At 45.0% G+C, this 26,045-nt stretch overlaps 1 protein-coding gene across 1 annotated transcript in view; it reads right to left on the minus strand.

The window, feature by feature from the left end:
- Positions 1-1,928: 1,928 nt before the first annotated feature.
- LEPROT (leptin receptor overlapping transcript) overlaps positions 1,929-26,045 on the minus strand; it is a 31,385-nt gene continuing 7,268 nt past the window's right edge. The window contains exons 2-4 of the mRNA XM_082264758.1: positions 22,944-23,019; positions 19,621-19,807; positions 1,929-2,545 (exon numbers count right to left, since the gene is read on the minus strand). Coding sequence (XP_082120884.1) covers positions 2,429-2,545; positions 19,621-19,807; positions 22,944-23,019 — 380 coding nt within the window. The 3' untranslated portion in view covers positions 1,929-2,428. The remainder of the gene's footprint in view (positions 2,546-19,620; positions 19,808-22,943; positions 23,020-26,045) is intronic.

A 26,045-nucleotide genomic window follows, 5' to 3' on the forward strand; every position in this document is an offset into this window, starting at 1 on the left:
GGTCACTATATAATTTGAGAATAGATGGTGAAACTTATCCACCGCACATGCTGGGTTTGCTGTCTCCTCCTCAATTGTGATCAGCCCTCCTTTTGGCCTTAAAATCCTACTTTCCCATGTATGTTTATGCTCAGCTCCCTTATTAGTTTGTTTTTTTTCAGTCTATATAGCCGTTTGAATGGAGTTCAGCTTCAAAGTAGAATTCGTGAGTCAGTCAGTCAGCCTGATCTAGGAGCCAGAAGGCCATTCTGAGAGAACAAAATAAAAAGCTTTAGGACCCATTTACTTCTTTGTGGTATATTTTATGTTGTGTGATAGCATGCATTCCGTTAAAGTGGTTGTAAACCCACTTTAAAGACTTTAACCTATAGGTAAGCCTATATTAACCACTTGCCGACCGCTCACTCGAGCTCTATTGCGGCAAAGTGGTTCGATTCCGTCCAGCGACGTAGACCTACGTCACTGGACTCCTCCCCTTCTGGGCGGCGCACGCGCGCCCCCAGAGGCTCGCTCCCGCTGTATTCAGTCACATTGGGAGTCGGGCCAGGGGAGGAGCAGCGGCGATCGCCGCTGCTCTTCCCCGATCGTCGGGAAATCGAGTTTGGAGATCCGCCCGCTTGTGTAAACAAAGCGGGCGGATCTCCTAAGTGACAGACTGCAGGGTTCAGCATAGCTGAACATGCGATCTGTCCCTGTGTCACTCAGTCACCTCCCCCCACACACGTCAGTAAGCACCAGGCATACATTAACCCCTCCCTCTCCAATAAAATTAACCCCTTCCCTGCCAGTGTCATTTTTACAGTAACAGTGCATATTTATAGCACGGATTACTGTAGTAATGTCACTGGTCCCCCCAAAAGTGTCAAAAATGTCAGTCAAGGGTCCGATCTGTCCGCCGCAATGCCGCAAAAAAAGTTGCAGATCGCCGCCATTACTCGTTAAAAAAAAAAAAAAAACACCAAAAATTACAGAAATATTTCCCGTAGTAAACGCAATAACTTTTGCGCAAACCAATCAAAATACGCTTATTGTGATTTTTTTTTACCAAACATAGGTAGCAGAAAACAAATTGGCCAAAAATTAAAAAAAAATTGGATTTTTACATTTTTTTTGGGGAGCATTTCATATAAAAAAAATGTGAAAAATATTGTTATTTTTTCAAAATTTACGCTATTTTTTTGTTTATAGCGCAAAAAGTAAAAATCGCACAGGTGATCAAATATCACCAAAAGAAAGCTCTGTTTGTGGGAAAAAAAGGACGTCAAATTCGTTTAGGTACAGCGTCGCACGACCGCACAATTGTCCGTTAAAGTCGCACAGTGCCGTATCACAAAAAGTGGCCTGGACGTAAGACAGCAAAATCCTCCGGTGGTAAAGTGGTTAAGGCTTACCTATAGGTGCTATAAATATCTCCTAAACTTGCACAGTTTAGGAGATATTTACAGTGCATGCAGCTGATGACGTCACCGGCGCATCTAAAGGAACTGCCACCTGTGCCGTTCCTTCAGAGCCCAGTGCCGTGAACGGCGGCACCCGCGCGCACATGCGCGGGAGTAATGTAATCGCACCTCCGGCCAATCAGATGGCCGGAGGACGCGAACCAGGACGGCCGGACATGTCGGCCATCCTGTCGCTTGCTGGGCGGCACTGTGGGGGCTTCGTTTTAAGGCAAGCATTTCAAAATGAGCTAGTATGCGATGCATACTAGCTCATTATGCCTTTGTCTTTTTTTCATTTTTTTGGGGGGAGTTTACTTCCTCTTTAAGGCAGTCCATTGAAAAGAATGAAGCTGCCAACACACCCTAACAAGCAAAAAAATGGACACGATTTTTTGTAATGCACAGCAATGCACACTGCAGGTGTGTTACCTTAGCGGAATGGGGTGGATGTTGCGTGTGTTATTGCACATGTTACCATTAAAAAGTTAATGTAAATGGGCCTCAGAAGAGTTAGGCAACAGCTATAACTTCATAGATCTGCTGGTTTGAGCTTTCCTACTTGTGAAGTGGGAATGTGTTACTTATTTACGAACGTTCCTAAACATCTCTTTTTTATTTGAAGGGTTACAATCCTTTAAAAAGTGCACAAGTATAAAATAAATATTAAGAGAAAAATCAGAGACTGCAACATCTAAGCGTTGGAGATATAAAAGATTCCTTTCAACTAGAAGCAGCTCTGGAAAGCATGTGTGGGACACGTGTGGTTCTCAAAGTGCGTTTATCATGGCAGAAAAAAAAAAAAGTCACAGAGCTAAACAAAAAACGTGGAAATGAAAAGAGCCATTCCTGCGTAGTTTTACAACCTTTCACACGTTTCATAAACTTGATATACAAGAGATTAGGCCCTGATTACTATACACGGGATGTATATACATACACAGGATCAGCCTGAAGCTGTCTGTACAATAAAAGGGAGGGCAGCTGGCATTTTACCACTGCTCCCAACTAAAGTCGTCCCCTCTTCCAAAGACGATGAAAAATCCAAGGATTGTGAAAAAGATCACGGCATTTCCGGCGAGGACCAGGCCACAGGCTCCCCAAAAGATCTGCAAAAACAAAGAAAGATTTTTTTCTTAAAAGGTAAACTCGAGACAGACATAAAAGATACAAATAAATGCAGTTCTGTAATCACTGATCAATCATTAAAGTGGTAATAAATCCTGAAGGTTTATTACCTTACCTTCATGCATTCTATGCATAAAGTTAAAAGACCTTCAGTGTGCAGTGCCCCCCCCCCCCCCCCCGCAGCCCCCAATCCATCCATATGCATGAGAACAGCTGCTCCTCCAGGTCTCTGCCTACTCATTGGCTGAGACAGCAGCAGGAGCCATTGGCTCTCACCGCTGTCAATCACAACCAATAAGGAGGGAGAGAGACGTGTCTTATGGACACACAAGCAGGGCTCGAGAGTGAGCACGCACAAGTGCACCCATAGCAAGTGGCTTGCTATGAGGGCATTCAGCAAGGCGGGAGAAACCCAAAGCACCAGCGGGGAACTCGAGAAGAAGAGGATCGGGGCTGCTCTGTGCAAATCCCTTGTACATGACCAGGTAACTATATTTTTTCTTTAGAAAAAACAAAAACAAACCACAACTGAGCCTGTAATATCACTTTAACCACTTTACCACCGGAGGATTTTGCTGTCTTACTTCCAGGCCACTTTTTGCGATTCGGCGCTGTGCGACTTTAACTGACAATTGCGCGGTCGTGCAACGCCGTACCCAAACTAAATTTACGTCCTTTTTTTTTTCCACAAACAGAGCTTTCTTTTGGTGGTATTTGATCACCTGTGCGATTTTTACTTTTTGCGCTATAAACAAAAAAAAGAGCGTAAATTTTGAAAAAATAATATTTTTCACATTTTTTTTATATGAAATTCCCCCCCCCAAAAAAATGTAAAAATCAAATTTTTTTTTTAATTTTTGGCCAATTTGTTTTCTGCTACCTATGTTTGGTAAAAAAAAAAAAAAAAAAAAAAATCACAATAAGCGTATTTGGTTTGGTTTGCGCAAAAGTTATTGCGTTTACTAACTAAGGGAAAGATTTATGTCATTTTTGGTGTTTTTTTTTTTTTTAACGAATAATGGCAGCGATCTGCAATTTTTTTTGCGGGACTGCGACATTGCGGCGGACAGATTGGACCCTTGACTGACATTTTTGACACTTTTGGGGGGACCAGTGACATTACTGCAGTAATCAGTGCTATAAATATGCACTGTTACTGTAAAAATTACACTGGCAGGGAAGGGGTTAATTTTATTGGAGAGGGAGGGGTTAATGTATGCCTGGTGCTTACTAACGTGTGTGGGGGGAGGTGACTGAGTGACACAGTGACAGATCGCATGTTCAGCTATGCTGAACACTGCAATCTGTCACTGTTTGTCACTTAGGAGATCCGCCCGCTCTGTTTACACAAGCGGGCGGATCTCCAGACCCGATTCCCTGACGATCGGGGAAGAGCGGCGGCGATCACCACCACTCCTCCCCTGGCCCGACTCCCGCTGTGACTGAAAACAGCGGGAGCGAGCCTCCGGGGGCGCGTGAGCGCCGCCCAGAAGGGGAGGAGTCCAGCGACGTAGGTCTACGTCGCTGGACGGAATCGAGCCACTTTGCCGCAGTACAGTCAACGTGACTGGTCGGCAAGTGGTTAAAATGTATTATTTAAAGGGTAACTCCACTTTCAGCCCCCGTTCACACTGGGGCGACCTGGTCGCCTCACAGGTCGCCTCCCATAGGGAAGCTGCGGACCCGTTCTGATAGGAGTGACACAAGTCGCTCCGACTCAGAAAAAGGGTCCGGAGCTTCTTTGGGGCGACCAGGAGGCGACCGCCATAGACTTCAATGTTACGAAGTCCATGGCGGCCGCTCCGAGGTCGCGGCGCGCTGCTCGCACCGCGACCTCCGAGGTCTCGGTGCGAAGTAGCGTCGCCCCAGTGTGAATGGGGGCTCATGGTGAAAAAAAAAGCAAATTAAAAAAAAAAATAACAATGACGACACAAATCATATTAAAAACTACCTTTCCTTTTCAATGTGCAGCCGCTGTAATTTTCTGTAAAATGCAATATGGCCTCCTGGAGGTGTTCTGTATACAGAGCGCCCCCCCCCCAGGAACATCATTCCCTGCTTGTGTTTGGCTCACCAATTTTCCCAGACGTCTGCACTAAGTCAGATTTCTGGCATCCCCTGCAACAAAAATGTCACTCCCAATAGGAAATCACCCACAAAAAGATGCAGACCCCGCTACATTCTTTATTAGAGCCCTGCAGGTGCAGCAGCTGATTGATAATTATAAAAACACTTCCATTAGACTCCCCCAGCACAGAGGCTCAGAGAAACAAACCGTGAATTCTTCAGTATAACAAAAAGGTTGGAATCTGCAACAAAGTTTGTTAAAATCCTTGTAATGTACAGAGATCACCCGGAGGGGAATGGTTATTTTTTCTCTTTAAATGATCATTAGTGTAAACACCTGAATATGACCTTGTATTGGCTTTTTGCAGTCCCTGTAGAGCAGGGCTGGAGTGAAAGAGGAGGAAGCAGTACAAGGAGCCAATCAGTTCATGTGCGGACAAGAATTATGCTCATAGGAAGATAAGGCAGAGGGAGGAGAGCATCGCTGTGCTGCTTCTCCTTTCACTGTCCATTCAATGACTGTTAATGGCCATACACACTATAAGATTTTCTGAAGACTTTTTCCTTCAGATTTACCTTTTCTATGTAGTGCAAGGGCCTGCCTGATTGCATACAAATTGAAAGTGTTTAGGTTTGACCTCATATTATATGGTTTTGGTAAATCTAAAGGAAAAAGTCTTCAGAAAATCTTATAGTGTGTATGGCCCATTAGGCTACGTTCACATGTGGGCGTAGCGGATCACGGGCAGAATCACCGCGATTCTGCCCGCGATCCAGAATCATTGCAAATCGCGGGACGCCTGTGCGATGCCAGTGATTTGCAATGGCACCCCGAATGCTGTGCAATGTTGCAGCGATTTCCGCCTGCAGAATCGCATTAACATCATGCAAACAGAATCACGGGACGCATGACGCACAAAAGAAGCTCCTGTACCTTTTTGGGCATCATGCGTCCGGCGATTCTGTTTGCACGATGTTACCGCAATTCGGCAGGCGGAAATCGCGGGAACGTCGCACAGCATTTGGGCAAATCACGGGCATCGCACAGGCGTCCTGCGATTTGCAATGATTCCAGATCGCGGGCGGAATTGCGTTGATTCTGCTGGTGATCCGCTACGCCCACATGTGAACGTAGCCTTAGGGGTGAGAAAGGATGGGGGGGGGGGGGGTTCAGGACGTCCTGGACTCAGATGAAGTGGGTTGAATTATGCCGGCCATCAGACTAAATCAGAAAAAAAATACAGAGGGGAAAATCTCTGGAATAAACCTGAATATTGTAGCAAAAGCTGGTTTTGTTATCGTCTCTTTTAACGGACTATTCATTGATATCTGGCTGTAGTCTGGCTTTAAAAACCCGAATGAAGACTCTTCAGGTTGTTTTTACTTGTAGCTCCAAGCTCTATGACACAAAACATTTCTGCAAAATAAGAGAATATTTCAACTGATGCCTCAGCTGCTCCACCTGGAGGCTAAACTTTATACTACACCTAATCACATTGTAGCAAAAAAACAAAAAAACCTGGTCACTGTTCGCTTTCACTACATGCAAGGATTACGAAAAGGAGGCTCCGAGATTCACTGAAGCAAATAAAAATGTGACATAGGAAAGGGCCAGAATTTATGGCACGTTTTTTTTCCAGGTAATGAAGTTGGTGTTGTAGTTTTGGATGTCGCAGTTTCAGCAACGCATCCAAAATGTATCACAGCCTAAAAATTATTTCATCACGCATGAAAAATGAACCTTAGTTCTTGATTTAACCCCCTAAACCTTTATTTGTATTTATTCCAAAGAATACATTTCACCATACAGCAGCCTATCAGTTTACAATGTGGTGGCTGCATTCGTTTTCCTTATTCAGGCTATTTTTTCCCCTTTATTTTACTTGGTGATCCTGCCAGGGACACTTCCTGTCCTAGGATTCAGCACTGTTGGTATGATGTGGTCTCCAAATCTTCCCCTACCCACCTTCCAGCATTGATCCTTGTCTCCACCACCTATCCACCTCTGAGCAGTGTTCCTTGGTTCCAACCCCTACCCACCTTCCAGCATTGATCCTTGGTTCCGCCCCCTACCCACCTTCCAGCATTGATCCTTGGTTCCGTCCCCTACCCACCTTCCAGCATTGATCCTTGGTTCCGTCCCCTACCCACCTTCCAGCATTGATCCTTGTCTTCACCCCCTACCCACCTTCCAGCATTGATCATTTGTTCCGTCCCTTACCCACCTTCCAGCATTGATCCTTGTCTCCACCCCCTATCCACCTTCCAGCATCGATCCTTGTCTCCACCCCCTATCCACCTTCCAGCATCGATCCTTGGTTCCTCCCCCTTCCCACCTTCCAGCATTGATCATTGGTTCCGCCCCCCTAACCACCTTCCAGCATTGATCCTTGGTTCTGTCCCCTACCCACCTTCCAGCATTGATCCTTGTCTTCACCCCCTACCCACCTTCCAGCATCGATCATTTGTTCCGTCCCTTACCCACCTTCCAGCATTGATCCTTGTCTTCACCCCCTACCCACCTTCCAGCATTGATCATTTGTTCCGTCCCTTACCCACCTTCCAGCATTGATCCTTGTCTCCACCCCCTAACCACCTTCCAGCATTGATCCTTGTCTCCACCCCCTACCCACCTTCCAGCATCGATCCTTGGTTCTGCCCCTACTCACTTTCCAGCATCGATCCTTGGTTCCGCCCCCCTACCCACCTTCCAGCATTGATCCTTGGTTCCAACCCCTACCCACCTTCCAGCATTCACCCTTGGTTCCAACCCCTACCCCCCTTCCAGCACTGATCCTTGTCTCCACCCCCTACCCACCTCTGAGCACTGTTACTTGGTTCCGCCCTCTACCCACCTTCCAGCATCAATCCTTGGTTCTGCCCCCTACCCACCTTCCAGCATTGATCCTTGTCTCCACCCCCTACCCACCTCTGAGCACTGTTCCTTGGTTCCGCCCCCTACCCACCTTCCAGCATCGATCCTTGGTTCCGCCCCCTACCCACCATCCAGCATTGATGAAAAAAATCCCTGTCAATAACTATCCCTTTGATATTCTTTCATTTTCTTTGATGCCCACTTACAAAAAGGTGGATGCTTTCAGCACTGCTGTAAAACCCTTTGCATTGACCTCAAGCACTAAGAGGTAGACCTAATAGATGGATTCTGCTATGCACAAAAGCAACACAAGTAACCATCTCAAATGTTGGGGCAATACAGTCCATGCTTTTTCTGCATGAACTCTTGTTAACTATCTTAGAACAAACAGACAGTTCACCTCTTCAACTGGATTCTGCCGTGCACAAGTGTGGAGCTATTTATCATCAAAGAAGAACAGTCCCTGGCTGGTTTGTTGGGACTGAATGCAATATTACACTAGACTCCCACTGCAACCAGAGACCGCACTCCAATGATGTCACTACTTGTAAAGTGGAGACGTGCTGAAAATTCCTAGCTGATAACAACCTCCCCCTCCTCCCCCAATAAAGTTTTACAAGTAGTGATGTCATCGGACTACGGCCTCTGGTTTCTTACAGAGGGAGTAAATATAGTGGGACAGTTTCCCTTAGCCAGCACCTGATACAGCCAGGTTGGTAAGAGGGGATGAATGGAGCACTAGGGGCAGCGCTGCCTTTTTGGATCCCCCTAACAGTGAATTACACAAGACTGCACTATAATACTGGGGAGACAACTTTGTGATATAAATCTTTGTGGATTTACACGTATCCTGGAAGGAGATAAATAACTTAAAGAGGTTCTGAAAGCTTTTTTACCTTCACTTCACATTCCATGCATGAAGGTAAAAAAAACTAAAATCAACTTTCTGTGTACACCCCCCCCCCTTTACTTACCTGAGCCCAAAACTGATCCAGCGATATGCCATAGTACAGCAGCTCTCTCCCACCTCATTGGCACAGACTGGGGGGGGCTGAGCCATACACATTGCCAGCTCAGGAGCGAACATGCAAGAGTGCCCCCATAGCAAACGGCTATGGAGTCAGGAGAGCCGGCAGGGGACCCGAGAAGAGAAGGATCAAGACTGCTCTGTGCAAACTACTCCACAGAGCAGGTAAAAATAAAATTTACATTAAAAAAAAAAAAAAACCCTTTACCTTTAGTATCACTTTAACCTAGAAGGAGCTGTACAAACCTACCCCGGAAGGGCGCGTATAACTTGTGGGTACCACAGAGAGTGGCTCCTTACATTTGATATGCATTGTGGATCTACTCACTAAAAGTTTTAGGATGGCCACATACAGATTTCTCTTTGTTCAGCCTACGAGCCGAATCCCTCCTGCTGGCTTTCAGAATACCCAGACAGTGCCTGTATTTGATTGGATGCAGGCACTGTTTGGCTGACAATTTACAGACCTGCTTCTTCAACAAAAGTTAACTGATCAGGCGAATTCCAGCAGTGTATGGCCACTCTGGAAATTCTTAGAGGCTCATATTCCAGTACATTACTGCACATGAAAAAAAAAAAATACCGATAGTTTAAAAAGTTTAAATTTTACCATTCATATTGATGGACATATACCCGTTATTGATGAAGGTAATGAACATAGGTGCAATTTTTAAATGGAGTTATGTATATGCCTTTTATATGTTATTTTTGCAGGGGGCAATAAACTTTTAACTCCTTAACGCCACCCCCTGATGGCCCTTTAAATGGGCTTTAATGTCCAGGAAGCAGTGCAGCTTCTCTGTCATGTGACCATTGTGATTGGCTTTCCTGTCTATCATATGACCCACAGACTCTCCATCAGAAGCCTTGACCCTGAGCCGACAGCCTGGTCAGTGTGCTGGGAGCGAACTCTCAGCACATAACCTTGGGTGCATATGTGCGGCAGCTGGGCAATAAAGCCCACCCTCCTTCCTGCTGCATATATGTCTTATGCTCGTAAAGATGAAGCATATAGTTGATGTATAGTATAAGATTTAAAGCGGAGTTCCACCCTCAAAATGAACTTTTCACAGTCCGCTTGCTTTACTTTACCTGAAAAACAATTGGATATTTTTTGTTTTTATTTACTCACCGTGTTTTTAAAGAAAATATACTCACCTTCCTTCCTCTACCTCCCTCTGTGGCCGTGGCCATCACTTCCTCCTTGCATTGAGCATCATTGATCCCAGGAGTTAATGCGCCTGCACCGGGGCCCTGCTCTTCACTTCCAGAGCAGGCGCGTCATTCCCTGCAAACCAGCTCCTGGGTATGCCCAGAAGTTGTGCAGGGATGACGCGCCTGCACCGGAGGTGACAAGCAGGGCCGGTGCAGGGCATTCTGGGACTCCGACGTCACCGAAGAGGACGCTTCGGCTTCAGCTGCCCACACCTGAGATGGCAGCGCTGGACAAGACATTTTCATGGTAAGTATTTCTTCTAAAAGGTAAGTGAACCCGGGGAAAGTTCAGAGGCTATCGTTGCTTAAAGGCACTAGCCCTGACTGTCCCGGGGGTATTTTTTTCTAAAATTTAATTTTTTTCAGGGTAATTCCGCTTTAATATGCAATAGACAAACACTAGTTTGGTCCTTTGCAGTCTTTAAAAATGGCTGTTTGTTTTTGACAGTTTTTTTTTTTTTGCATTTATCAAACCGCTATAACAAATCACTTTTAGACTCTATTCACACTAGGCTGACAAGTCGCGCTCCCTCGCGGTCCATTGACTGCTACAGGACCCGTTCTAATAGGAGCAACACAAGTCGCTCAGACTAATGGGCCATACACACTATAAGATTTTCTGAAGACTTTTTCCTTTAGATTTACCAAAACCAGATAATATGAGGTCAAACCTAAACACTAAATTTGTATGCAATCTGGCAGGCCCTTGCACTACATAGAAAAGGTAAATCTGAAGGAATAGGTCTTCAGAAAATCTTATAGTGTGTATGGCCCTTTAGAAAAAGGGTCCTGTACTACTTCGGGGCGACCTCGGAGCGACTTGCATAGACTTCCATTATGTGAAGTCCATGCAAGTCGCGCCAAAGTCATGGTGCATGGGAATGCACAAGTCGCCCCCGAAGTAGTACAGAGTCGTGTCGCCCCAGTGTGAACCGAGCCTTAGTGGTATATTTATTTGACTGATGAACAGGGAGCAATTAGGACAGGTTCTATGGAGTTTACATACAATTTTAATCTGCAATATTCACTTAATGGCAATTTAAGAAGAACCGTATTCACAACTAAAAACGTACGATGCCAAGATTAAAAAAAAAAAAAAAAACACACACAAGCCAGATATTCTAAACGGCAGAGCTGTATTGTGCCAGAATGCTCAGTTCAGAAGGAAATATCTGGGGGGGTTTATACTGACAGATGTACTAATAGCCATTCTTCCTCGCAGACACAAGAGATATGACCTATTTAGATTCTTATCAGAATGATTTCAGGGGTTCAGGCTGCCCTCTAGGGGCAGGATAACACACTCTTATAATTTGCTAATTTATCAACATCTGCACAGCGAAGGTCACTTAGGGAATAACAATCCGCACTTGTATGCTTTTCTCATCAAGAACTTTTTCTTATTAGATAGAAAAGGGACAAACCGCAGCTGCAACTGTTGTTAAATTTCAGGGTTATTAATGTGGTCTCTCTGGACGGACAGCCATAACTCCATGACCTGAGGGAACAACAGCTGGACTCGCTTTTCAACATTCTTTATATGTCCAATAACAGCTGGCCAAAGAATAGAATGATATTAAATAATAGTCCATCAGACAGCATGTCTAGAAATCTCCATGAAGGACAATATGGGGTTGATTTACTAAAACTGTAGAATGCAAAATCTAGTGCAGCTGTGCATGGTAGCCAATCAGCTTCCAGGTTTTTTTTTTGTCAAAGCTTAACCACTTCTGACCCGGAAAATTTTCCCCCTTAATGACCGCTGCATATTTTGCTATTCGGCACTGCGTTACTTTAACGGACAATCACGCGGTCGTGCGACGTTGTATTTAAATAAAATTGATGTCCTTATTTCCCCACAAACAGAGCTTTCTTTTACTGGTATTTGATCACCTGAGCGATTTTTTTTTTTTGCGCTATAAACAAAATAAGAGTGACAATTCTGGAAAAAAAAAAACAAAACAAAAACAATATTTTTTCACATTCTGCTATATATAGCATTCCCCCCCACAAAAAAAAATCTAATTTTTTTAACATTTTAGGCCAATTTGTTTTCTGCTACATATTTTTGCTAAAATAAAATAAAATAAAAAATTGCAATAAGCAATGCATTATTACAGGAAATATGCACTGTTCCTGTAATAATGACTCTGGCAGGGAAGGGGTTAACAGTGTGAGTGATCAAGGGGTTAAATGTGTATCTAGGGGTGTGTTTCTAACTGTGGGGGGCGTGACTTGTTGAATGACTATAGAGACATGTGATCCTATATAGAAGGATCACATGAGCTCTGTGATCATTCTAGGGAGAAGAACGGTCAGCTGTGTTTACAACAGCTGCCCGTCCTCCTCTCTCAGCAGGGAACGATCGCGGGTGTCAGACGGCAATCGGAGCCGCCTGACCCATGCATCGGCTTCCCCGCTGATGAGCGGGGGCAGGAGCGAGCTCACCCCCTAGCTGAAGGCGCACGACCTGCCGCAGTATATAGGTGGCGTGTGGTCGGCAACCGGTTAATTGAACAAGCTGAAGTTAGAAGCTGTTTCTATGCAGATCTGCACCAAATTTTGCACTCTCCAGTTTTAGTAAATGAATTGCAATATGTCTAATAAAAAAGGATATTAAAGTCTTGTTTTTTTTCTCTAAATCATACCTGCTTTGTATAATGGTTTTACACAGAGCAGCCCTTATTCTCCTCTTGTCGGGTCCCCCACCGGGTCTCCTGGCTCCACCCTACAGAAAGCAGCTTGCTATGGGGGCACCCAAGCAGACCCACTGCTGTGTGTCTTCATTCAGACAAGAAGCTGCAGCTTGGCCCCGCTCCTTCTCTCTTCTCATTGGCTCACTGATTTTGAATGACAGCAGTGGGAGGCAATAGTGCCCGCTACGGTCTTAGCCAATGAGGCTGAGACTCTTGAGCAACATTGCTGGATCAAGATGGGCTAAGGTAAGTATTAGGGGGGCTGCTGCCCCCAGAAGGTATATAGGATGCATTAAAATATAAAAAAATAAAAACTTCTACCTTTACAACCAGTTTAACCACTTGCAGAGCAGCCGCTAAAGTTTTACAGCGGAAGGTTGGCTCTGTCCCGCAAAACTACCTACTTGTACGTCGTGCTAGCAGGGGGGCGGGGGCGCGCCCATTGGCCACAGGGGGAGCCAATTAGCGGGTATGGCGGCCGCGATTGCCGTCAGGCAACCCGCAATCGCTCCCTGTGGAGACAGAACAGTGGTCTGCCAATGTAAACACGGCAGACCGCCGTTCTATCAGTAATGGAACACAGGGATCCCGTGTTGCTCTTATTTAGTGTTCATGCAGCAAGCCTATCCCCCCCTCAGTTAGAAAGCGTCCCCTAGGGACACATTTGACCCTTTGATCGTCCCTGGTGTTAACCCCTTTCCTGCCAGTGTCATTATTACAGTAACAGTGCATATTTTTAGCACTGGTTACTGTAGTAATTTCACTGGTCTCCCCAAAAGTGTCAAAAATGTCAGTTAGGGGTCCGATCTGTCCGCCGCAATGTCGCAGTCCCGCTAAAAATCGCAGATCGCCGCCATTACAAGTAAAAAATAAATAAGACAAATCTTTCCCCTAGTTTGTAGACGCGATAACGTTTGCGCAAACCAATCAATATACACTTATTGGAATTTTTTTTAACCAAAAATATGTAGCAGAATACAAATTGGCCTAAAATGGAAAAAAAAATTGGATTTTTACATTTTTTTTTTATTGGGAATGTTATATAGCAAAAAGTAAAAAATATTGTATTTTTTTGGCTTATAGTGCCAGAAAAAACAAAAAAAACATACAGGTGATTAAATACCACCAAAAGAAAGCTCTATTTGTGGGGAAAAAAGATATAAATGTTTTAATTGGGTACAGTGTCACATGACCGCAAAATTGTCAGTTAAAGTAACGCAGTGCCGAATCGCAAAAAATGGCCTGGTCATTAAGGGGGGAAATCCTTCCGGTCCAGAAGTGGTTAAGCTTCCCTCAATTTGATATTCATGGGTGTTTATACTATTTTGGTTTAGAACATTCAGCCTATTGATGGTTTCGTTCGGTTGCTGGTATTATGGTATTCTGTGATCCAGCTTTTTTTCTGGCGGATGTATGTGTACCACACCCTCCCACCTCTTCACATTTCCCCGGCCCTCAACCCTCACCGTTTTCCCATCAGAAGATTTGTAAAATGCAATAATAAATTAAATCAAATTAAAAAAAGAAAAAATAAATCACTCAAAGCTTTAAAAGTTGGTATGGGCACTGACCCTAACAGATACACCTATGGGGTTCCTTCAGACAGGAGCTGACTCCCTTTGCTATTGCGCCATTATCCGCCCAAGTCGGTGAGCAGGCAGCCCACAGAGGTGGATGCAAATGCAGCTTCTGCACTGATCCATCCACATTTCAAAATTTGACATGTGGGGATGAGCGGGGTGTACAGATCCAAACACAGACAATGTGGGTTCAGATCCGTGCATGCAGCCTGGGGCGGATTCAGGCATAACTACAAAAAAGGAGCCTGTACACAGGACGGGTGTCATCGGCCCTCTGAATGGTCTAGATCAGTGCTCCCCAACCTTTTTATTGCCGCGGACCGGTAAAAGTTTGATAATTTTTCCATGGCCCGCTTGTTTTGATTTAATAATTTTAATTTAATTGTATTTAAACGTGCCCCCTTTCAATGCAGAGGTGCCAGCGTGCCCCATTTCAATGCAGAGATGCCAGCGTGCCCCCTTTCAATGCAGAGGTGCCAGCGTGCCCCCTTTCAATGCAGAGGTGCCAGCGTGCCCCCTTTCAATGCAGAGGTGCCAGCGTGCCCCCGCTCCCCCCCGCGAGACCAGTGCACTTACCTTCTTCACAGTCCCCCGGGGTCTCCTCGAGTCCTCAGTCCTCCCGCCTCCTTCTCGGCCAATGGCTTGGGATTTGCCTTTCAGCCAATCAGGAAGCGGGAGGACCCGCTTCCTGATTGGCCAGGAGGAGGATCCGTGTGACAATAGCGAATTTTTATTCGCTATTGTCACACAATGGGTGGGCTCAGGGCGCACTGCTCTGCGCCCCGGCACCCCCAAGGCACTGGCCGCCACTGCCAAGACAGTAAAATAATTTAAAGCTCCTCGGGCGGCCCGGTAACGTTTGATCCAAAGACCGGTACCGGTCCGCGGCCTGGGGGTTGGGGAACACTGGTCTAGATTACCTAGAAAGAGACACAAGGTTTTAATTTTACTGAATTTCCATCTTTTCCTTTCCCAAAGACCAAACACAAAGTGCCAAGACAATCTCTTCTTAGATAGTGGTCACCAGAACAGGTCTCTGTTGAAAGATTTCCCCTCATCTCTTGTTAAGACAACTGTAATATTATTTGGGACTTTCCATCATTTTCTGCTCAGTGACAATATTTATCAGGACAGATAGGGAGGGTAAACCTCCCCAGCTGAGATAAAGGCAGCAACTAAAAAGGGATCTGATCCTTCTCTAGCTATACACTTTATACATACCACCACAGCAACATTCCAATAACAATTTTAAATAAATCTTTCCGTTTTCATTACATACCTTGTTTTGGACCAAGCGACTTTATCACTGGATCTCTATGCCTCTTAATGCAACACAGGCCGATAATGACTGATGGAGGGGGATGGAAGGGTGCTGTACAGAGCTTCCTGAAACATCACAGCCCCCTGCCTCACTACTCCTCTTAGGAGCCCCCAGCCCTGATGCAAACAGTAGGTTGGTTCTTGGAAGGAGTTATTCATATATCAAAATGTCTTGTTGGGTGGGTGTCAGTCTGGAGGAGTGGAAGATGGGATTTGTAGTTCATTCATTAACGGATCCGTAAAATAATGATGCAGCTGTGTGGGCGGAGCTCTGCAAAGATTATTAAATGTGACAGTGGGTGTGTGGGGAGAAGAACCCCCACCTACTGTCATGGGGGAGGTGAGGGGGTACTATATAGTGACCCGTTACACCCTAAATAGGGGGGTAACATGTGAGTAAAGGGGAACTTGTGCTTTATTATACACTCACCAGCCACTATTAGGTACACCTTGCTAGTACCGGATTGGACCCCCCCTTTGCCATCAGAACTGACTTCATTCTTCATGGCATAGATTGAACAAGGTGTCGAAATTTGGATTTTGATCCATAGTGACATGATAGCATCACGCAGTTGCTGCAGATTTGTCGGCTGCACATTCATGATGCCAATCTCCTGTTCCACCACATCCCAAAGGTACTCTAATGGATGAGATCTGGTGAGTGTGGAGGCCATTGGAGGACTGTGACCTGATCTGGTGAGTGTGGACGCCATTGGAGTACAGTGACCTCATTGTCATGGTGAAGAAGCCAGTGGTGAGATCATTGGAGCTTTGCGACATGGTGCATTATCCTGCTGGAAGGAGCCATCAGAAGATGGGGACACTGTAGTCATAAAGGGATAGACATGGTCAGCAACAATACTCAGGAAGGCTGTGGTGTTTAAATGATGCTCAATTGGTACTAACGGGGCCCAAAGTGTTCCAAGAAAATATCCCCCCCACCATTACACCACCAGCCTGAACCGTTGATACAAGGCAGGATGGATCCATGCTTTCATATTGTTTACGCCAAATTCTGACCCTACCATCTGAATGTCACAGCTGAAATAGAGACTCTTCAGACCAGGCAACGTTTTTCCAATCTTCTATTGTCCAATATTGGTGAGCCTGTGCGAATTGTAGCCTCAATTTTCTGTTCTTAGCTGATAGGAGTGGCACTTGGTGTGGTCTTCTGCAATTGTAGTTCATCCGCTTCAAGGTTTGATGTGTTGTGCATTTAGAGATGGTATTCTGCATACCTTGGTTGTAACGAGTGGCTATTTGCGTTACTATTGTCTATAATCTTGAATCAGTCTGCCCATTCTCCTCTGACATTAACAAGGCATTTTCCTCTACACAACTGTCGATCACTGGATATTTTCTCTTTTTCGGACCATTCTCTGTAAACCCGAGAGACCAACAACCATTCCACGTTAAGAGTCACTTAAATCCCCTTTCGTCCCCATTCTGATGCTCGGTTTGAACTTCAGCAAGTCGTCTTCACCACGTTTAGATGCATAAATGTATTGAGCTGTCATGTGATTGGCTGATTAGCAACTTGTGTTACCAAGCATTTGAACAGGTGTACCTAATAAAGTGGCCGGCGAGTGTTTATCCGTTATGCTTCTTTCTATAGTTTCACATGGCACCCTTGATGGCGGAGGACCTAAGCCCGGCCATCTCGAGTCCTAGCCTGCCCACTACTATGGACTCCAATTAAAAATCATAAAACAGGCACTTTCTAACATTTAATTTGGTCCTGCCCAGTCGTACAGGGCTACTGGCTTCAGGTGGCTAAATTCTTGCATGACCAAATGGGTTCCCCTCTCACAGTATGCTCTATGCAATGCCTATTGGGCTTGTTTCCTGACCCTGATACTGACAGACTCCTCCATATCTTCCTGCGAGAGTCTCTATTTATGGCCAGAATGTTAACTGCCCAAAAGTGGCTTAGGGCGTTGCTTCCGACAATCCGTGAATGGATGGCTGCCGTTACGCCACCCTACCCTACAAGAAAGTACTGTACGCTCACAGAGGGTGCCTGGCCAAGTATTATAAAATGTGGGACAAATGGCTGGAAAATACTTCTACCTGTGATGCCGAGGATAGTGCCGATGTGTAAACCAACTGCTGCAAGTCTTATTTACTACAGGAAAGACACCGATGGTACTCACATTCACTGGGAGTGAAAGACAGATACTTTATGGTTTGGATAACTTCAAATGGGAGAGTAATATTGATCAACAATATCTCTCAGGAAATAGGTCTATAGGACTATTCCTGTTTGATTCGGAACATGTTCATTGAAAGAGCTAATCACATTGGTTTCTATTCCATGTCCTTCAAAACTGGCTTTCCCGGTTTGTGTATTGAGATAATGTGTATTGTATTTCAAGAGCTCGAGGACGCAACGTCTGCTAGTTAATTGGCTAAAGTTAATTGAATAATTGTCATCTGTTAGTTGCTGAGTGGAAATAGTATACGGTTTGTGTTGGTTGTTCTTTAGACATGTTAATTCTGTTTCTGTATACAATTTCATCTGAATATTATAATGTAATCAGGCAACACCTGACCTGTGTGTGATAATCTGATCAGGAGGGGGAGGTCCATGCTGTATATAAATGCTGTGTGACTGTTCAATAAAAGGAAGATTCCAGTACAAGCTAAGTTGTTGGCTAGCTTTTTATGTAGGGCGGCTGGAAAAATCTGGTATACATCTTCAAGGTAGCCGTATACTGATGGAAGCCCACAAACACAGTGTGGGTTGGAGGTTCCGTTACAGACACGTGTGGTACCCATGGTTCGGTTATAGTTATTACTGTTGTTATGCTCTGGGTGACTGCACTAGTCAGTGAACCCCCAAGGGGTTCTTTTCATTTGTGCCTTTCACCCTTAGGTCTACTGACGTGGTTGCATACCTGTACATCGTGTTATTCGCTCCATATGCTGCTTTGTTCACTCTTAACCACTTGCCGACCGCCGCACGACTATTTACTGCGGAGGTCAGCCCCACACAGGCAGAGTGACGTAGGTCTACGTCGCTAGCCTGTGAGGGTTTAGGGAGCGAGCGCGCGCCCCCGGAGGCACGCTCCAGCTCCAGAGTGGTCATGGACCCCCCCCCCCGCGCGTGTGACCGGCGGACCCGATGTCCGCCGGTCACTCGGCGATCGTCGGGGGAGAGGGAAAAAGTCAGGCGGCTAGTGTAAACAAGCCGCCTGTCATTCTCCCATGTGTATGAATGATGATCATACGGTTCTACTATGTAGAACCGTTGATCACTGTTCATACATCTGAAGCCAAAGCCAATCACAGTTAGAATCACGCCCCTAGGGACACACATAGCCCCTCCCTCTCAAATAAAGTTAACCCCTTCACTGCCAGTGTAATTTTACAGTAACAGAGCATATATATATATAGCACTGATTACTGTAGAAATGTCACTGGTAACCCCAAAAAAGTGTCAAAAATGTCAATCAAGGGTCCGATCTGTCCGCGGGAATGTCGCAGTACCGCAAAAAAAAAAAAAAAAAACGCAGATCGCCGCAATTACGCGTTAAAAAAAAAAAAAAAAAAAAATCTTTCCCTTTGTTAGTAAATGCGATAACTTTTGCACAAACCAATCAAAATAGGCTTTTTGCGATTTTTTTTTACCAAACATATGTAGCATAAAACAAATTGGGCGAAAATGTTAAAAAATTTTGATTTTTACATTTTTTTTGGAGAATTTCATATAAAAAAATGTGAAAAATATTGTTATTTTTGCAAAATTGACGCTCTTTTTTTGTTTATAGCGCATGTTCAAAAAAATCGCACAGTGATCAAATACCACCAAAAGAAAGCTCTGTTTGTGGGAAAAAAAAGACGTCAAATTCGTTTGGGTACAGCGTCGCACGACCGCGTAATTGTCCGTTAAATTCACGCAGTGCCCTGGTCTTTTAGCAGCCAAAGTGGTTAATATTGATTGCTTTTTACTTATTTCCCCCTTTCTGTAACTGCATACGTCATACTTTGCATATGTTAAAAAAAATATCAGCAAACAAAAGAAACTACAAGGTGAGGTGAGAAGGTAGTCCCATTCCACCACATAGGGGACCAATTTAGACTAAATTCTCACCTCGTTTATAGTGGTGGTGGCCATTCCTGAAGTGGTAATAGAGTTTTCCCTTTCTGCAGCCTTCTGCTTATTGCCATCTACAGGCACCCCGCAAAACTGCAGCATGTCATGTGATACGAACACTAAAATATACAATTATATCACAAGGTACTCTTATGCAACTGCATCACTTCCATCACTTACCACATTTATTCTAGCAAGTATGATGGGAAGGCCAAATGCTGATACTACAATTCCAGTGGTGAAAAAGTAAGCCAACTCCCGACAAGCACTGCTGGCTGCGTCACTATCCTCGCTGAGCCTTGTGGCGATAAAGTGTGGAATGGGACTGATGACGTAGAATATCAAAACAAACAGAGGCCAGTAAACTCTGCAATGAGAGAAGAGAACGGCATTAGCCTGGCAGCCTGGGATGCAATCACTAATCACTTAAACCAATCACTAAATCATATGCGCTCAATATTTAAAGGGTAACTCCACTCGTGGGGGAAAAAATAGCAAATAAAGAAAAAATAATAGAACGTATATAATTGCGATTCCAGGAGACAGGCAGTTATTCTAGGAGAGCTGGACAGGGCTGTAGAAGGTCCTTAACCCAGCAGCAGATCCGGTATCTGCTCCTTTGTGCAAGGAGGAACAGGATGAGCACTGCCAGAGCCCTACAAAATTACCTCCAGCAGGCCACTGGTGTGAATGTCTCTGACCAAACAATCAGAAACAGACTTCATGAGGGTGGCCTGAGGGCCCGACATCCTTTAGTGGGCCCTGTGCTTAGTGCCTGGCACCGTGGAGCTCTATTGACATTTGCCATTGAACACCAGAAATGGCAGGTCCACCACTGGCGCCCTGTGCTTTTCACAGAGGAGAGCAGGTTCACCCTGAGTACATGTGATGTGAAAGGGTCTGCAGGGGCCGTGGAGAACATTATGTTGCCTGCAACATTGTTCAGCGCGACTGGTTTGGTGGTGGGTCAGGGATGGTCTGGGGAGGCATATCCATGGAGAGACGTACATAACTCTACAGGCTAGACAATGGCACCCTGACTGCCATTAGGTATTGGGATAAAATTTTGGGACCCATTGTCAGACCCTAAGCTGGTGCAGTGGGCCCTGGGTTCCTCCTGGTGCACCAAAATGCCCGGCTTCATGTGGGGAGAGTATGCAGCCAGTTCCTGGAGGATGAAGGAATTTATACCATTGAATGGCCCCCACATCTGCCTGACCTAAATCCAATAGAAAACCTCTGGGACATTAAGTTTTGGTCCATCTGATGCCACCAGGTTGCACCTCAGTCTGTTTAGGAGCTCAGTGATGCCCTGGTCCAGGTCTGGGAGGAAATACCCCAGGACACCATCCGTCATCTCATTAGGAGTATGGGCCAACATTGTCAGGCATGCATTCAAGCACGTGGGGGCCATACAAACAGCTAAGGGCCATTTTGAGTTGCTGCAATGACATTTCAGCAAAATGGACTCGCCTGCTGCATCATTTTTTCACTTTGATTTCAGCCCTCTGTAGGGTGATCAATGATCATTTTCATTTCCATCAACAATGGGGCATCCTTTCGTTCCCAACACATTACCCATTCCATACCAGTATAGATATCCAGCATGAGATTTCCCCCACTGAGATCTGATGTGTTTTCAAAGTGTTCCTTTTTTTTGAGCAGTGTACAGAGATCACCCAGAGGGGAATGTTTTTTTTCCTCAACAAAAGTGGAGTAAAGCCTCGTACACACGCACTGATTGTTGGCCGACCGATCGGCCGTCTTTTGTCCAGTGTTGTTGTGTTGGTTGAAATGTGCTCTAGACTGCACACGAATTTTATCGGCCAACAACAACCAACTGCAGAAGTGATGTCATGTGATGGTTTACTTTCCGTGTGTTTTTTCTTCTCTGAGCATGCCCAGTCTTGCTCATCAGATTTTTGTCTGCCAAAATCTGTACTGACTGACGGAAAATCGGCCGATCTGCTGACGGCCAACAAAAATTTTATAGCATGCACACCAGATTTTGTTCGGCCGAAAAGTCGCAGTCGGTTGTCGGAAGCATCATACTAACAAGCTGACAATCGGCCGATCGGACGTTGGCCGAAAATTTACGGCCAACAATCGGTACGTGTGTACGGGGCTTTACTCTTTAAACTATACCAACAACTGATCAGTACAGTCTAACATTATGTGGATTATTTTGTATACCTCAACCCAAGCACTAACAGCTAAAACTAATATCATGGTGAGAAGGAAGAGTGGCCACAGCTTCACATTTCTTTTAAAGCCTAACTATGCCTTTTCTTTACTCACTCCCTAATTTTTAATAAAAAAAAAAGAAGATTTTATATACACCTTATATACTGTTCTGTTCAGACTGATTTTGTCACTTGGAGGTTCTCACTTCTCCACCAGTGTAGGTTGGTGGCCTTTATTAGTGGGTCGCACAATGCTCATGTAATGACGTGTAAGCACTGCACTGACTAGGAGTAATATGAGCCCCAGTGGGAGTAATGACCCAAACCCCGGGGGGTATGCCCATGATGTTGTGAGATTACAATTGGTTGGATGACTATGGCCTCCATTCGATTCTGGAAGAGAAGCAGTAGCCAGCACCTCAGATATCACCACCCCCCACCCTGGCATTCTAAGGCAGCTGCCTAGGCAGCCTTATGCTGGCCCTGTCCACAGCAGTGTCCTCTGCCACCCCCTCAGCCACACACAGTAATGACCTCTGCTCTTCTTCACATCAACACCCACCCAGGAGTGTCTTCTTTCTGGCCCTCTGCACCCCCCCCCCCATAGCAGTGTCCTCTGTCCCTCTTCACATCACCCCCCTCCCCAATAGTATCTTCTGGCCCTCTGCCCTCCACAAGAGTGCCCTCTGCCCCCAATCCCCATAGCAATGTCCTCTGCTCCTTTGACATCAACCCCCCCCCCCTCCCCCTACACACACACACACACACACACACTAGTGCCCTCTGTTCTCCCTGCAGTATCCTCTACCCACTTTACATTATCCACTTCCCACATACAGCAATGTCATACAGCTTAACTCTCCAATCTACATTAGGTGTATACAGGATGCAGAGCTCTGGACAGGGGGCGGCAATGCAAGCTGCCGGAGTTAACTTTCCATAATACAAAGCTGGTGACTGGTTGCTAGGACTGCCCCATGTCCTAACAACCAATCTTATACACAGCTGTGTAGCCTCATGCTCTCCTGTAAGGAAGGCTGAGTGGAGGCTGGAGGAATGACTGGTGCCAAAGAAGCGGGGGTGGGCAAAGCAGGGAAAGTGTTCCCAATATACCCGACACCCACCCGCAGGCAACGAGTAGATCGGAAATCGACAGGTTGCCAATCCCCGGGTTAGCAGCTGCCAGGTTCTTATTCTTGTCGGTGTCAATTAAAAGTATTGTCTTGATAGAGAGAGAGAGAGATATTTATATACACATACATAGTATTATATCAGTATCGCTCTCTATATACACCTACCACAAGTGACTGAATTTCTTACCTATAACTTTCCAAGGCACATCCGAGCATGAGAAAGGTCAGACCAACAGCTCCACTAAAAGATAATGCAACGAGTGCTGGAGGGAAAGAAAAAATAATGAGTTAATAGAATAAAAAAAGACAATGATCTGACTGGTCACTATGAACCATAACTCATTTCTTTTGTTTTCATTTTATAAATAGCCCTACTTGTGTCTAATTTGTATTTTATCATTTTCTAACAATGACAGTGGGGGAAACCAAGGATTTTTTTTGACTCCAGGTAAAATCATTTTTTTTTTTTTTTTTTGGAGGACACAAAACTGAGCCCTCTGACTGTGCTGATGCCCATGTGTCTAAATACTTTGTTTCTGCTGCTATGCCATTTAAAGTGGTAGTAAAGTCTTTTTCTTTTTACATGTACCTACAGGTAAGTCTATAATAAGGCTCACCTGTAGGTACAGTGCACTTGCACTGCTTAGGAGATATTCACACTGCATGCAGCGGGTGAGGTCACTGACGCATGCGCTCTGAAGGGAATGGCATATCCGTGCCATCCCTTCAGAGCTCCATGCCGTGCATGCGTGTGGGAGGGACGTCATCGCGGCTTGGCCAATCAGAGGGCCGGAGCACGCAAACCCAGAAGGAAGACCGGGTGAAGATGGAATCCCTGTCAGCAGTGACAGTGCTGCTGGAGGGCCTGGTTCTAAACATTTCATAATGTGCTAGTATGAGAAGCAGGGTTTTTTTTTTTTTTAAACCTGCAGTCTACTACCGCTTTAACCACTTGCCGACCGCCGCACGACTATCTATGTCGGCGGTCAGCCCCTCACAGGCAAACTAACGTAGGGCTACGTTGCTTGCTTGTGAGGGTCTAGGGAGCGAGCGCGCGCCACCGGAGGCACGCTCCCGCGTGGTCACGGACCCCCCCCCGCGCGTGTGACCAGCGGACCCGATGTCCGCCGGCCACTCGGCGATCGGCGGGGGAGAGGGAGAATGTCAGGCAGCTTGTGTAAACAATCGACCTGTCATTCTCCTCGCTGTAAAGACACTGATCACATGGATCTACTATGTAGATCCGTTGATCAGTGTCCTTACAGCTCAAGCCACAGCCAATCACAGTAGAAAACACGCCCCTAGGGACACACACAGCCCCTCCCTCCCAAATAAAGTTAACCCCTTCACTACCAGTGTATTTTTACAGTAACAGTGCATATATATAGCACTGATTACTGTAGAAATGTCACTGGTAACCCCAAAAGTGTCAAAAATGTCAGTCAAGGGTCCGATCTGTCCGCCCCAATGTCGCAGTACCGCAAAAAAAAAAAAAAAAAAAAAAAAAAAAAAAAAAAAAAAAAAAAAAAAAAAATCGCAGATCGCCGCCATTACGCGTTAAAAAAAAAAAAAACAACAAAAATGACAAAAATCTTTCCCTTTGTTAGTAAACGCGATAACTTTTGCGCAAACCAATCAAAATACGCATTTTGCGATTTTTTTTACCAAACATAGGTAGCATAAAACAAATTGGCCGAAAATGTTAAAAAATTTTGATTTTTACATTTTTTGGGGGGAATTTCATATAAAAAAATGTGAAAAATATTGCTATTTTTGCAAAATTGACGCTCTTTTTTTGTTTATAGCGCGTGATCAAAAAAAAAAAAAAAAAAAAAAAAAAAAAAAAAAAAAAAATCGCACAGGTGATCAAATACCACCAAAAGAAAGCTCTGTTTGTGGGAAAAAAAGGACGCCAAATTAGTTTAGGTACAGCGTCGCACGACCGCGCAATTGTCCGTTAAAGTCACGCAGTGCCGAATCGCAAAATACCCCCTGGTCGGAAATCTTCCGGGGCTTAAGTGGTTAACAGAGTAGGGTGTGAAGGTCAGGGGGGGGGGTGTGTGAATGTGGCCAATGAGGTCTGCAAGATACATACCTAGATCAGAGTAATCATTCAAGGATTGAGTTCATACAACTGTATTTATGCAACAGTCGCACACACAATACATGCTGCGCTTATGAAAATGGCCCCTCCGGATGGATGTGCTTATTCTTCATTGCATTTAGAAACGGGGAACCACGGTCTTGCTGCCCTCAAAGACTTAGGGAGGTCCAACACTGCAACCATACAAAACACACAGAGGGCGCACCGACCTAGTGCATTATCCCCAGACAAATAATTTAGTGTATAAAAAAACACGGTAAGTATTTTTACTCACAAAGGCAACAGAAAATTGCGCCTCACAGATCTCAGTAAATTCCATCCAATGTATCAAAAAACATTGGATGGAATTATATCCATACGTGTCGATACATTGGATGGAATTTACTGAGATCTGTGATGCACAATTTTCTGTTGCCTTTGTGAGTAAAAATACTTACCGTGTTTTTTTATACACTAAATTATTTGTCTGGGGATAATGCACTGGGTCGGTGCGCCCTCTGTGTGTTTTGTATAGTAACTGTATTTATGCACCCGCATTGAACTTTGGAATTATATTGTGTTAAAGCAGAAGTAAAATGTGGTGGGGGTGGCACAATATGGGGGAGATTTACTAAAACTGGAGAGTGTAAAATCTGATGCAGCTGTGCATAGAGACCAATCAGCTTCCAGGTTTTATTGTCAAACTAATGCCTGGTACACATGATGAGATTATCGGACAAACAATCATCCGTCTTTTTTTTTGTACTTGTGTTACTCTCACATGAATAATAAAGAGGTTACTAATGCCTCGTACACACGCAACGATTATTGGCCGACCGATCGTCTGACTTTTGTCCAAGTTGTGTTTTGTTGGTTGGAATGTGCCTAGACTGCACACAAATTTTCTCGGCCAACGAAAATCTACTTCAGAAGTGATGTCATGTGTTGGTTGACTTTCCGTGTGTTTTTTCTTCTCTGAGCATGCCCAGTCTTGCTCATCAGATTTTTGTCTGCCGAAATCTGTACTGACTGACGGAAAATTGGCCGTTGTGTTGACGCCCAACAAAAATCTTATAGTCTGCACACCAGATTTTTTTCGGCCGAAAAGTCGGAGTCGGTTGTCGGAAGCATCATACTAACAAGCCAAAAATCGGCAGATCGGACGTTGGCCGAAAATTCCCGGCCAATAATCGATGCGTGTGTACG

Source organism: Pelophylax lessonae (genome assembly GCF_965119305.1).
Source record: "Pelophylax lessonae genome assembly, chromosome: 8".
In the NCBI taxonomy this organism is placed as follows: domain Eukaryota; kingdom Metazoa; phylum Chordata; class Amphibia; order Anura; family Ranidae; genus Pelophylax; species Pelophylax lessonae.